The following is a 15,696-nucleotide window of genomic DNA, read 5'->3' as shown; positions in this document are numbered from 1 at the left end:
GGCATGAACATGTGGAGACTTAAATGTTACTTAATCTTCTGAGGGAACGTTTCTGAGGGATCTTATATGGAAAAGAAAGCATCACCAGGCTCGTGAAACAGCTCATGAAGAAATAATGAGAATGATACAATGGCTGTTTCCGTTAGAGGTTGCTTGTGAAATGGTTAAGGATGTTCACGCTGAAATGCAAAGATAGCAAGTGTTTCATTCTGAAGTTTCCCAGGCACGAGTAGCAAATCCTGGAGAACCCATTACATGAACTGTAACAACTCGATTTGGAAGAATTATCAAAATACCAGAAATACTTGATTTGTAACGCGATTGTTAAGTTGTAAAGTCTCAAGATGGGAAGAAGCAGAAAACTGAGTGTTAAATTTATGCACGCGTATTGTTGTCAGTATAACTTCACGAGTTTAATGTTTTTAACTTTGTAATTCTGAGTCTGGCAACTGAAAAAAATATTCTAATGTTTTGAATTTAATGAGAATTGTCTTTATATATTCGTAGTTAGATGTTTAAAATATAAACGCTGTGATTATTAACGTACGAAGAATAAAAAAGAGTATTGTGCTAATACTTTGTACATTATTTGAGTTTTTGAGTATTATGAATATCGATTTATAGTTGAGTTTTGAAATCGGTATCCGATACTTAAGCTGAGAAACATTTTTAGGCGATAAACATCGTGTTTTTGTTTTGTTTTTATTAGATTTAAATCAGATTTTTATAATTTTGTTCACAATTCCTACAGAGATATTTTAAGATTTTGCAATAGTTCTTTTGAGAGCTGGATTTTTCTTTAAAACATGAGATACAACTTTAGATTTCATAAGAGCTGTACGTACCTTTATTGGGTACGCATGTTTTGGCTTTTCCCCAGTCAGATGTAAACTTTGTCAGATGTAAACTCCTTTCATATTAATTAGTTATGTTACTTATTTTGCGTGTAGAAATATTAAAACCATGCTTTTCCCATTTTTTAATAAACGAATAAGAGTATTTCTCTTTGGACAGCGCAAAAGTACAACCTTCGATCCATTGTTTATTTTTTAGAGACATTTTAAAGAAAAGAATATTTTTAATGCTGCATACAATAAGTAAACATTATGCAAATTTGGTGCAAGTCACGTTTATATTTTTAAATTAATATTTAAATTTATGTATAAAATCAAAATCATTACAAAAATGTGTAAACACCCTGTGTATATTACGCAGTTTCGTGTCTCGTAGTGTTTTGATACTCTATTTAATTTAATTCTTTGAAGAAATGAAGCAACAAATTATAATACATGTAAAATCTTTGGTTTTATTCATAACACATACATACTTTCTTTGATAATGGATAAAATCTATGCAGTTGCAAAGTACAATTTTAGTATTAGTGTTTTATAAATTAAATAAAACGAAGTTGTAATTTCTTTAAACCTGAAACAGAACCTTTAAACGAGACACTTTTTTTAAATGGCAAATATAAGGTTTAATTCTTAGTATTTTACTCGCGTAAAGCCAATCGAAAGAAGGAGGAGCAAGTAAAAGTGTAGAAAAATCAATCAATAAATAAAAGAGTTCAACGGAAAAATTTTTAACCTGCAAGAATTATTCACATTCGTATAAAATGGCCGCCTGCTTAAGCAGACGATCAGACAATGCTAGATCCAACTCTGTTCACATATAGTTTCAGGGTGATTTCTTGATTTACTGTATTATGTTGAAAAAAACGAAAATATGCGAAGATTAATTCAATCAGTTAATTCAATCGTTTTAAATCATTTCTTTAAAGTTGAATCCTATTCTAATCTGTCTTTGCCTTCAGCTTTTAAAGAACCTATTTTTATTGTTGTGTTTTCTCATTTTGTTACTAGATGACGCCAGTGGCTTTGTTTCTTCCTTTTTCGTTACTGTTATCGCGTGAGCACATGCTTCTCCATCGTCATTTTCATTACCGCAGCTGAGAGAGAAGGTTTTATTTGACCTTCAAAATTAAAATCGTGAAATTTACGCAACTTAGGCTGATTCTTGTTGCTATAGTATGTTTCACATTGACCTTTGGAGTGTTCTTTTCGTTATAATAATTTAGCAAATATCAGAATGGTAGAGTAACTTTACTAAGCTGGGATTCCACTGCAGTTTTTATAAGCTTTTGTATTATTCTGATAACACGCTTTGTCCACACTTGATACATCACTTTCACAAAACTCTTCAATAAATGGTTAAGTGGACCCAATCCAGTGAACCCAAATTCGAAGCCTTCCAGTTTCGTCACTTTAATATCAGTTACAGCAAATCTTGTCTCTCTCGTAGTGTTTAAAGAAACCTTAATTGAAAAGTGAACTTCTTTAGCTTTCGTCCAGACAGACCCCATAAAGCTAAAAAGCAATTTACGCCGCCATTTGTAACGAATTTCTGCATCTTTCATGCCCAGTGTCGTGGCAAAAATCACAGTATCTGAATTACAGTAGACATCAAGATCGGTAACATTAGTTAGAGAAGACAGACCTCGCAGAACGCCATCTCGTAGTTTATTGCCGTATGCGTTTCCCAAATCAAGAGGATCATGTTCATGGATGTCTTGAAGCGAGTTGTAAAGCGTCTGAAAGAAAGTATTGGATATTAAAACAGGAAAAGACATTTAGGATGGACAACATTTTTGCCAGTCCTTAACAGTTTTATATTAGTACTTATTATTAAGAAGCAATAATCTAAATTTCTAAACTTTAAAAATATTAAAAATTGCAACCGTGGATAAAAGGTTTAACATTGTGGCTAAAAAAAATCAAATTTAATATAAGAATTCATCAGTAGAAAACTCGAAAAATAAAATTCGATAAATAAAAATGCAAATGGGTAATAGAAATAAAAATTTTAAAATGAATTTTCTTTGTCTTAAACTTTAATTCCGAACTCATCAGGAGAAAATGAATTAAAGTTTCATAAAAGTCGATTAATGTGACTCGAATACATGTTTTTTTCGTCTGAATCATTTGAGATTAAAATCCGATAAAAGATTCAACTAAATTTTCAATAAAAAAATTTAAATTCAAATAAAACCGAAAGATCGAATCTCACATTTATTCAGAATTTGCCCTACACGTATTCGATCACTTGTAAAAAAGAGAAAATGCGTAAAATACTATATTATACAAAAATTACTACTCTCTAAAAAACAAAATTTGCCAAAGATACGTTAAAATGCAAATCCGACTTTCAAAAGAAATTACAAATTAATAATTAAAAGAATTCACTTTTAAATCAAATTGTCGTTTAAACAGAACTCAAAGAATGGGTGGTCTCCGATTATGCGAACCTTAAACTTTTAAAACTAAGAAAATGAAAATTTTTTCTAAAAAGATTTCCATAAATAAATTGTACATAAAATTCTAAACCGAGCCTTAACCAGCTAAAAAACTGTAAACCTATCCAAAACAAAATTATTGAATAAAACGCAAACTTACTGAATATCTTACGGAAAGACCAGCGTTTTCCAAATTGTGGACTCGTGCAGAAGAAAACTGAATTCAAAACTACTCTTAGAGATGTAGAAAAGTTGAACTTTTTGGAAAAAATATGAGACAAGGGTCTAACTAAGTGTGCAATAGCAGAAAACATTAATTTTGCGTGTGTGCAATATCCTATCCTGTTAATCTTTGTGGAAGAGGGGGTGAAATGTGAGTGTGGTCCGGAAAAGTAACAAACGACGAAGGAGAGTGTCAACGTAACATGGCGGCAGATTAAACTTTATTAAAAGATAATGTCCGCTGTAAAATATTAAAACACGAAAACTGGCTGAAAGTGGAGGAAAAAGGAAAAAAAAAAAAATCAAGTCATAAAAGATAAAGGTCTTCGCGTAATCGGGGTTCAGAATGTCTTCGTCTGTAATCGTCTGTTCAGAATGAAACTAGGATCCCCATGTTTTTTTTTAGTAAAAGTAAAGTTTGCCAGTTTATTTAAATTGACAAAGTAGTAGAAAGATTAGAAAGTTCGTATTTAAAATAATTATAAGAAAAAATTACTAGATACTTTTACATATTTACATTAAATTTCTTATCGTAATCATCCAATTATTACCTCCCATTAAGGTTTAATTGATAATTACCATTTCAATTTAGATAAGAATTTTAAAAAGTATTCTTAATGCCAACTTTCCTTAAAGATATAGAAATTTTGAATAAAGGTTCTCTAAGAGAATTTTGACCAAGTTAGTGATTTCTTCTTGAAATGTATCGGCATTGTATCGGCAAATATTTATACGTTTTATATAAACGTTATTATTATTAATATTTGTACCGTCATCAACCTTAACTATAGCAAAATAAATGTGTTAATCAGACATCGGAAAATGTTCAGAAAGTTTGAAAATTTTAATTCATAGATTATCGTCTTTATTAGGCTCTACGTTACAGTCGTATTATTGCGATTCGAGTATCAAATTTTTGAAACTGCTTCCAGGAGTAATAAACATGAATTTAGATTATTGTTTTTAAATTTATTCTAACATATTTGAAAATCTTATCTGTATTAAGAAAATTAAATATTTCATTAATGAGTAAATAATAATAATAATGATTAAATAACATACTTGCTTTATAAGGCCAGTTAAACCCCAAAAACAAAATATATTTCTTTTCTGACGGTTTATTCTTAAATTGTCAGTGTTAGAGCCGGCTATGCAGTCTGAAATTACAAGAAAAAAAAATTACCCATTACATTTACTACAACTAGTAATAATACAAATGAACTTAGCATTCTTGGATAAAAGACAACAAGTGGTAAAAGTAAAAATGAAACACGTAATTTATACAGCACGTTACACTCTCATATCTCGAAAGTGCGACGTAGGATATATATATTAGATTTATATACAGCATTATTCTAACATAGGTATTTTGACACAAAATCAGATTTTTTCTGAAGATGTCATAGCGATTTTTTCCCGCATTTCGATTCTACCACTAAAGTTATATCTAAATGCCAAGTTTTGTAAAAATTGCGCCAGTAGTTTTTAAAAAGTTAGCTCTCAGAATTTTAGCTCCTCGATGTTTATTGAATTTGTTATATATTTACCAATATATCTTTTTTTTAATTAAATGTAATTGAGTCCTTCTTTCATTAAGTCGAAATTTAGGATCAATCTAAATAAAATTCGCAGATATTTTCTGATTTATTTTTTTAATTTATATTTTTCAGTTATTTTAAAAAATTTTTCGAAAACATTTTTGAATTATAACCTGTAAAATTTTTATCATCATTTTAAAGTAGATGCATTTCTACGCATACCTGAAAAAAATTTAGAGTTTTTTATTCAAAATTTCCTAAGATATAATGAAATTTATACGCTGGCGAGTTTTGAAATCTGGTGTATTTGTTGCAAGAGATAATAACGCCAAAGTGGTTTTAGCACTTTGTTAAAATTGTTTGTTAAAAGGGAAATGAAAATAGGTTACCATAAATTAAGAATTTTGTTAAGTGAATTATTCTTGGCGAAAACTGAAAAAAGTACGCCAAGATAAATGCTTGAATTTCTCGGCATGTTCCTCCCCCAACTTAAAAAAAATAATAATATTTACGCATAATTTGAGTTGTAGAATAGACATATGAAAAAAAAAATTTTAAAATAATCCGATTCTGTGTTAAAACATCCAAGTTAGAACAATGTTGTATATAAGTCTAATACATATCCTAAGAGGTGTTTTCCAGACTTGAATAACTCAAAATGAATTTCGTCAATCGACCCTATATAGATATAGAACTGTTATTATTATTATTATTATTATTATTATTATTATTATTATTATTATTATTATTAGTGTACTTTTATAAACAAATACGTAAGCTCCGTTAGATAAACTACTAAATACTAAATTCTACTAATTAACAAATAACTCTCAGAACTGATGATTTTAACTTTTGATATAGTTATATTTCACATAACATACATTGCTAAGATCATAAACTCTCCATTTAAGTTATGATCTATTTCGAAAAGTCTCTTCACTCAAAATATTATACACCTTCATATCTTAATATTTTACGTTTCCGAAATGGTAATAACTTGTACCAGACAATGAAGTCTCATAATAAAAATTTAAGGCACATCACAAATACCTTCTTTCTAAATTATAACTTTGCTTTTATTTTCTGCTTTAAAATGCTTTAAAATGAAGTAGTACATTCTTTTTAGCTTTACGTAAATCAGCATGGCCGGCGCCCAAACTGGTGCAACCGGCAGAATTAGAGGCGGTAAAATGTTTAGAATACGAAACCACTTTGAACAGCAAAATCAGAAAAAATTTAGAATTTAGAAGAGGCACTTGGAAACAGAATCTGTTTTATTAAACAGATTCTGTGACAGAAAACTGTGACAGCTGTACTACTCACGATTTTCTTGAGCATTATATTTTGTGACATCGTTTTATACATACTTCACAGTCACGTAATGTTCTTATGCTGACCCTGAATGAAAAGGCTGAAATGGGAATCGTTCTTATTTATCTCATCAACAGAAAGGGAAATGGCATGATTTTTTAAAAAGCCTCAATTGGGAAAGCCTGAAACGAGACATAACCTTAGATAAGATAACATTTTTCCAGGTTAAATTGTAGAGACATTAGGTATTTTTTGAAAGCAGGAGAGATGAAAAGTTAGCAACGCCTTCGCCGGAAATCGAACATGGAATACGCGCCCAGTGTGCAGACCACCACACCACGAATGCATGCCAAGAAGGCGGGAGAAATACCTTATAAAATATCACTATTTTACAAGATTCGACGAATTTTTTCCAAAAATTGCAACAGCAGCCATTTGTTGCTAGCAAGTAATATTCATTTCTGAAATCGAAGTAAGGGAAATACGAAGCGTTTGTAACACCAATTCAATCGATTTTTCAGTATTTCTGTTAAAAATTTTTAATAATTATATTTTTGAACTTATATTGAGAATTTTGAATTGTTCGTAAGATTTTTTTTAAGTGAATAAAATAATTTGATAAACTGGTATAGAATATGATAAACAAATAATGTTTCTTGAGCATAATATCAAAGCTAAAAGAAGTAATTTTGAATATCAGAAAAAATAATGGACATAAAATTATCTTTTGAGTATAATATAGGAAATATTTAATATTTTGATATTGAATATTGTTGTAATGAATATAATAAATTTAAAAATATTTGTAACTTTAGAGATTGAATAATTATAATAAAATTGATTATGAGTAATGTAATTAAGAAGTGAAGTTAATGCAGATATGTAATATCAAAATATGGTAAGTGAACCTTAATGGATAATTGCATGTTCACATAGAGTACTATATTAAGAAAAGGCTTTGAAGGTTCCCATCTTATGAAAAAAATTAAATTTTTTTAATAGAATAATTTTTATTCTTATTTTTTCATATAATAAAGTGGGTTTATTTATACATATATATATATATAATGGAATGTTTTAGCACAACTCAAAAAGACTAATTGCCTTTAAACAAGGAACTGTAGCCTTTTAGAAGTAATTGTCTAACACCTCTTGGCCACTACACCAGTTAGTTGAACAGGATTTGCCGATAACATGGATATGTTGGCAAGTATAACTGTCTAGCACTCCTTGGCCACTCGTGCAGAACACTATTTTGTTCAAGATGATTTGCTCATAAGATTGCTATGTTATCGTTTAACGCCCCTAGTGTTGCACCATCAACAAAAATGTGTCTCTAAAAAATTATTCTTGTTCAGAAATAAAAATGGTATTTAATCTTCACAATAGCTGCAGTTGATTGCAGCTACATCATTATATTACAGTGGATGGACAAAAATATGGAAACACCTTGTGAAATGCATGTTTGAAAAGAAAGATTGATTTTAATGAAATATCTAGGTGGCGCTGGCGTTTTTGAATACTGACGCCACCTATACAACTTCGTAAATGTGCTAAACAGTTCAGTTGTTGTCGGAGTACTGTTATGTGAGGTTGTCATTCATTATGTCAGAGTTAACAGACTTCGAACGTGGGCAAATTGTTGGAGCACGTATGGTAGGTGCTTCCGCAAGCAAGGTAGCCGAGGTGTTTAGTGTTTCAAGAGGTACTGTATCGAAGATTTATTCCGCATATTTGAAAAGCGGAAAAACATCATCTGCTAAATCATAGCGCGGACGAAAGTGTGTCCTGAGTGATCGTGACAGACGATCATTAAGGGCAATTGTGACGAAAAATAAGAAGACCGTAGCTGCAAAGGTTACTGCTGAAATGAATGTTGTGTTACCGAACCCTGTGAGTACCAAAACAATTAGAAGGGAGCTTCATAAACAAGGAATTGCTGGCCGTGCTGCAATTGAGAAGCCACTCATCAGTGATGCTAATGCCCGTAACAGGAGAAGGTGGTGTTTAAGTCATAAAGCCTGGACTATAGAGCAGTGGAAGCGAGTAATATGGTCTGACGAGTCTTCTTTCACATTGTTTCCCACTTCTGGCCGAGTTTACGTCTGGAGAACGTCATCTCAAGCCTATAATACAGATTGCTTGTTGCCAAGAGTGAAACATGGCGGGAGTTCTGTTATGGTTTGGGCAGCCAAATCGTGGTTCTCTGCTAGCCCCATGATGACTGTGCCAGGGCACATGATTGCCAAGACTTATGTGAACATTTTGGCCGATCAAGTTCATCCCATGGTACAAGCTTTGTTCCCCGATGGTGATGGTGTCTTCCAAGACGACAAAGCCCCTGTTCACACAGCTCACATTGTCCAAGACTGGTTTTCTGAGCACGAGGATGAGTTGTCCCATCTCCCCTGGCCACCACAGTCACCAGACCTGAATATTATCGAACCTTTGTGGTCTACATTAGAACGGAAAGTGCGTTCTCGTTATCCACCGCCAGCATCGTTATCTGAACTTGCCACTGTTTTGCAGGAAGAATGGTATAATATTCCCTTGGCAAACATACAGGAACTGTATTTATCCATTCCGAGAAGACTGCAAGCTGTTTTGGATGCCAATGGGTTTCCTACACCATATTATTTTAAAGGTGTTTCCATATTTTTGTCCAACCCCTGTACGTTGTAATGGTATCACTGTCTTCCCCACGGCTAAGACTTAATTGGTCGAACATCCATTAACCTTCTGATACTAATTCAGAAGTCAAACAACAAAAATCAGCGTTATATGTTCAAATTTTCACAGGACTAGTTTCGATGGTTTTACTGAACCACCATCGTCAGCTGCAAAAGCACAAATGAACGAGATAGGATATAATGATCAGATAAGATAAGAAATCCTGGACAGAAAATAAGCTAGTGGCGCCATCTGCTGGGGAAACTAGAACTAAAACATAATTTCTTTAAAGGCCGAAGGCAAAGATGGATTGGAATTAGGATCATTAACTAGAACATAAAGATTTTTTTGAATGTGAAATGCCTCTAGAAAATCCAGTTCTCCAATGGAAGATGTTTTTTGAATAATTTTGGCAGCAGAAAAATTGAAAGTGTGATTTTCGGACCAACAGTGTTGGGCAACAGAAGACTTCTGTGTTTCCTTTTTTCTAACATATGCCTCATGTTTCTTGACGCGAAATTTTAGGCAAATGAACTTCTGATAGTTCATTGGAAGTAACAGTTATGAGTTTGTTTTACACATTCCTTTATGCCTTGTTTCATATCCACCCAGTTTAAGAGCAAGGGTTCTCAACCGGGGGGGCGGAATTTCATAATTTCAGAAGGGGGCAATGCTGTCAGTCTTTTCCTCAGAAAACTAAAACTCATAATGGAAAAACTGCAGGCTTTGAGACAGGACCTTTGTCATGTCACCTAGTGCACTACAGATTCCTACCCAGTCTTCAGTACTAACTGCCTTATTCCTGAGCGCCTCGTTGTATGGTACTAGTACTCTTGCGCGGCATGTTAGTGTGCTATTTAGTATGTGCATGATGGAGCTCAAAACTACTATATATGTAAAATGTACCAGGGTAACTTATGTGTGTTTATTTATTTATGTATATATGTATAACTGGCCTGTATCCAAGAGTAAAATGATTAATTATTAGTGTGGAATGTTTATGTACGTGCAATAACGTACGCATGTGCAAAACAAATATTATTGTAACAATTTATTCCCAGTGTTTAAACCTAGGTGCACATAAAATGTACCACGTTAATGTTTAATTATTAATGTATAATATTTATGCAACAGCTTCAGTGCGTGCATCAGTATGCAATTATTGTATTGTAAATTAGTTATTGTTAAATGTTTAAATATCAGTTTAAAATGCTCAAATTTCAATATACAGCACCAACAAAAGTTTCTATTAAGCTCCTGACACCGCGCTTCTAGGGCGTCAAAGAATTATCGCGTTGTACAGTTGCGGATACCAGACGATACCCGAATAGTCCTAGTAAGCCGCCCGGGTGTCTGGATCCGCTCTCACCTGTCACCTGTCAGTCTTCTTTATCTGTTAACTGTTTTAGTTTTAGCTCCGAGTCTAAAATCTACTTTGATTCAAGTTTTGGTATTTATCAATATTTTCTACATTTTTTTGGTTGTTGTTAAATTTATAAAACACATTGAAAAATTAACTAAATTTAGGTAAATATATATATTTTTTTTGATTTGGGAAAAGGAGAAAGAAATTGATCTTCTAGCAGGGGTGAAAGGGATGCATGGGGTAAAAAGGGTTCAGAGCCGCTGGTTTAGTGATTTATCTAAGCTTCTTTCCACATGACTTGTGGTAGAGACACTTGCTGTTGCTACCTCTGCCAACTTCCTTCGCCGTCAGAAAATGCAGTTAGATTAAGAATATTTGCCAGACATTAAGCACAGATTGGTAAATGCCATTTTAATTCAGAGTTAGGTTGATCGGCCCAAGTGTTACTGAGCAGTAAGTGCTGGTATCGTAACCAGTTAAACGGTTGTACATTCCAGTCGGTAGCTAAAAGTCGAGGAGACTTAGATTTATTTTTGTATTATTTTAATTTATCTCACAAATATGAAGAAAAATGAAACAAATATTTTGAGCCTTGGTACGTTTGTTGTTTCCACACTGAAGGGAGATAACTCGACTGAAGGGAGATAACCAAAGTTAGGTAATGGTTTAGTTTGGTTTATTTAATTACGGTAAAGCACTCGAGTGCTATATGTCTAAGAGGAAGGATGCCTTTGGGGAGGAATTTTCTAAGGGAAACTGACTCGCGTCTACTTTACACACAAGGAAAACCACGAAAACGCCCATGCAACCAGCCCGATCACCGGGATCCGAATCTGGACCGTATTGTTAGTGTTCAATTTGAATGGTTGGTAAATGCAGTGAGAAAGAATTCTCCTATCATTATAACCTAGGTGTTAATTTGATAATTTGATAAATGTGTTTTCACTTACCTGCAAATAATAGGCCATGAAAGAATAAACAGATGATAAACTGTGGATATCCGATTTCCAGGAAGACTCGAATTTTCTTAGTCATTGCACTTTTATTATCAGATGCTGTCCTAATACTGAGGCTGCATTTCAGTGCTGTGTAAAAAGAAGATATGGTAAGCTCCCTTTCAAAATACAGACCATTAAAGCAAGTATGATTAAATCTGAATTTGGCAACTACCAAGGGATTATTGAAAATTATAGTGAAACGGAGTATACGATTACTTGACAGTTCTTATGTCATTGTTGCCTTTAAATCGAGGAACCATCATAAGTTAATTTTAAACATGACATGTATTTTAAAAAAGCTCATATTTTTTATACAAACTAGTTGCCCAGCTCCTCCGAAGTGTTTTCTATCAAAATTGGGACAATTTAAGGGACTTTCGCACGCAACATTTCTGCACAAATCGAAACCAGGGATATTTCCTCTCACAGGAATGTGAACTGATGGACAGCATACGTAGCTTGTTTAATTTAGTGGAATTTATCCACAAAACCACCCTTCTTAATTATCTTTTAATAAATTTGGAATGGTGACTTTAATTACTAATTTGCTTTAGCAATATTTTATTTAGGCTACTTGTATACATAAATATAGATTTTAACAACAAAGATGTATGTGTTATATGTATAAAAATTGATAAATACCTAATATATCTCTTAAAAAGCATGTATAATTTCTCTTCATTCTCTATCTAGGCTACGGATTGACAGCAAAATGCTGGCGTGATAAAAAAATTATCAATGAATTTTACCTTTTTTGTTGATTTTTTTTAATACAAAAGGCAATTACTCTCTTGTGTGCAAAACACAAAACATACATTATAATTTTCAATTTTTTATTGCATTTATATTCTAATTCAGATTTTAGAGACAAAAAAGTAGAATTTTGGGGCACTTTTCTAATCCTGCGTTGTTTCTCAGTTAATTAAGATGATTTTAGACACTCTTGCCCACTTCAATGCACTCCCCACCCCCAATTTTCTTTTCAGAAAAATTCAAAATCTGCATAATCAGTTTCATAGTCATCTTATTCTGAACTCCTTGATCAAAATCCATTCTTATCCATCCACTGTGTTTCGGACTCCAACCAACATCACCTTCAAATCTTGCAAGATTTTGTTTGAATGTTCCTTCTTCCTATGAGGCATCCTGAACATATGCTATAACCACCACTTTGCTCCTTGATCGAAATCCATTATTACCCGTCTATCGTATTTCCGATTCCAACCAACTTCTTTAAAGCTTGCAAGATTTTTGTATTATTATTATTATTATTATTGTTCCTTCTTCCTATCAGGCATCTTGGACATATGCTATAACCACCACTTTGCTCCTTGACCGAAATCCATTATTACACATCCATTGTGTTTGGGATTCCAACCAATTCTCTTTCAAAGCTTGCAAGAGTTTGTCTGAATGTTCCTTCTTCCTACCAGGCACCTTGGACATATGTTATAACCACCACTTTGCTCTTTGATCAAAATCCATTATTATTTCATATTAATCTATATATGAATGGTTATGGTTATTTCAAATTGGAACACAAATGATTATTCTGTATCTAAGTGTGTAGCATAAGGTATTAAGAGCATATCTTCATTAATTTCAACAACAGTTATCCAATAAAAATGTCCCACGAAATAGATAAGAGCGCAATATAAAGATATTATTAAAAAAGTGTAAATTTCTAAGAATTATTTATAGTGCAAATTCTCATAGTAATCATCTACAGTAAAGGATCACCTCAAAAAGTGAACGATATTTCCTGAAATATGAATAAACAGCGGTAATGTGCAGAGGAACGCTAATAAACAGTGGTCTACTAGGGAACAGGTCCTCTTTCTAAGGCGACCAGCTCTCCAGTAGATCTGAGTCTTCGTCTTATAGAGATAGCGTTGTAAAGTGCTTTTGAATTGCACAGTTGGTTAAGCAGTATGCAATTTTTTTTAAAGCTAAGCTTATCTTTTAGTGCGCTGAATGGCAGCACCTCTGAGAACATGCAGTTTGCAAGCTGGGTGGATAATAAGAACTTTCGGTTATCATTTTTAACAAAATATGATTTTCACGTCTCTTATAAAGGCAACATTTACTTCCGGACGACGATTAATGTCATTGTAGTGTAACATTAATATAACTGTGACCAAAAAAGTGGAAAGATTTAGTTATAGGCATTTCTAACGTTAAAACATTTGTATAAATTATAAATATAATATACTTTGGTCTTACCTTGTTTTTGCCGCCTACGTGCCAAACATGATGTTATATTTAAAACCGATGGTTTTCTATGTGCATTCGCTGCTCTGATGAAAAGCTACGTCTTATTTAGAGAATGTTCAGGGAAGTATGATCGATTATGTAGTGGGAGTCGATCGAGAGGTGGGAGATGTGGAAAAACGGACCTTCCCGTGGGGGGGGGAGGATTAGATTAAGATGACTCAGAATGAAATGTTCTAATCATTCTGATATACAGCCCCACGGCTGATGTTTGTTCTGCATATGCGGGACGATGTTACGAAACAGTTCGTAGCATCATCCCGTATACGCACATGCAGTTTCGCCAGTCACGAATATTGGATTTAATAGACATGACTTTCTAATACTATATGATATGAACAATAGTTTAATTAATAAAATTTCAAGTACGAAAGCTTACAGACAATGCGTAATTTTGACAGATTACATGTTATAGGATAAAATGTAAAAGGGTAACTTTAAATGAATGCGGCTTAGCAAGTCGTTAAGAAGGCAAACTGGGATTTTATAAACATTTTAAAAAGCAGTATCGACAGAGAGAAATATCTTTTTTTTTCCTTTTTAATACTCATATATGTTACTTTTGCAACATGTTAGCCGCTTGCACTGACAATCACCTAAAACAGCTATTGCAAGAAATATATATATATATATGTGTGTGTGTGTGTAAGAAAAATAAAAAATATGTAAAAGATTAAATTAGCAACATAAATTTCCCTTCTCAATTCTTAACATAGTAACCTCTCTCTCTGGACTACGTCTTTTCTAGATTAATCCGTGTCATGTGACTCCTACATAGTTCTGATGATGTAAATGGAACTAAAACTCAAGCAGCCAATAGTAATTTTACAGCAATATTAATTATCCAATCAAAATGTTTTGTGAACCAAAACTAACTCAGTCCGAGTTAAGATGAACAGAACACACTTCCTTTCTGCGCTTTGGCCTGGCCCGACTGCTATCTGTCTGCTCCTTCTTTCTTACTGCAAATTTATCTAAAATGTAAAAATTCTCGGTATAGGCACGATTAATGTGCCAACTGGATTGTGGTTACAACATGTTTGCGGAAATAAAAAAATCTGATGTGTACACCACATGACTTCCTTGTACGGAATATTAAATTATACGCATTTTTTCTTGCATTTCATTTAACTTATTAGATTGAATTAAACCTACTTCGCCGACAGCGCATAAACCACAATAGAATAAATGCATTCTTTAAAATTCACTTTGTTTACCATAGCGACACTCTGGCCCTAGGTTTACTTAACAGTATTATATTTCGTTCATATTATAACTCAGAATGCACAAAATTTATATCATTTAAAGAATTATCTAATCGCTGCCACATGTTCTATTCAAATACTATAACAAAGCTAGAACGATGTATAAAAGAAATTAAGCAAACAAAACGAAAAAGAAACAGTTTTTCACAGACGATTGAGTATTTCTCATTCAATTAATTCAGTTTTCACTTCTCAACAAGGCAAAAATACATAAAAACTCAAAATATCTGTATTAAAAATTACGAAGTAAATCTTAAACACTTATTTCCTCGAAAAAATTCCAGAAAGGATTAAGAATCATTTAATTCGCAATAATAAATGAAGGCGTTATTTTTGTGTTGCGAAGTTTAGTCTCTCTAGATTGGCAACAAATCTACAATTCTGCTGTTTCAAATGTAAACAAATATGTCCGCCATGTTATTTAAAACTTAACCGCCCTTAAACAGCTTTTAAATTGTTGATAATTGTACAAATATTGCTTCCAGAATTACGAAAGGCATAAAAACTTTAACCGGAAGATAAAAACAACATAATTCAATCATTTTTAAAGCAAAAAATGTACAATTTACAAACATATAAGAGTAAAGAAACTGAGATCACTGAGCCGGGTAACAGAGTGGATATGTTTATAAAAATATATTTATGTACGTTTGGCGCGGCCGATTGAAACCAAAATACGAGGTGCACATCTACATGTTATAGTAGTCTTATATACAAAATTTCAACGTACTGAGGCTACTCGTTTTTGAGTTATGCGAGATAC

The 15,696-nt window shown here is 32.7% G+C and overlaps 1 protein-coding gene across 3 annotated transcripts in view; it reads right to left on the bottom strand.

Moving 5' to 3' along the window:
- Nucleotides 1-1,265: 1,265 nt before the first annotated feature.
- LOC118198266 (uncharacterized) overlaps nt 1,266-15,696 on the bottom strand; it is a 46,560-nt gene continuing 32,129 nt past the window's right edge. For all 3 annotated transcript variants that reach the window (XM_085814063.1, XM_085814064.1, XM_035369909.2), the window contains 3 exons: nt 11,350-11,484; nt 4,577-4,671; nt 1,266-2,590 (listed from right to left, as the gene is read on the bottom strand). In XM_085814063.1, the coding sequence (XP_085670189.1) occupies nt 2,084-2,590; nt 4,577-4,671; nt 11,350-11,484 (737 nt within the window). In that variant the 3' untranslated portion in view covers nt 1,266-2,083. The remainder of the gene's footprint in view (nt 2,591-4,576; nt 4,672-11,349; nt 11,485-15,696) is intronic.

Source organism: Stegodyphus dumicola, chromosome 3 (genome assembly GCF_044657685.1).
Source record: "Stegodyphus dumicola isolate Sdum_Otavi_A_Nest chromosome 3, ASM4465768v1".
Taxonomy (NCBI): domain Eukaryota; kingdom Metazoa; phylum Arthropoda; class Arachnida; order Araneae; family Eresidae; genus Stegodyphus; species Stegodyphus dumicola.
Note: the sequence above shows the minus strand (reverse complement) of the source record. Positions and strands in the feature narration are given on the sequence as shown.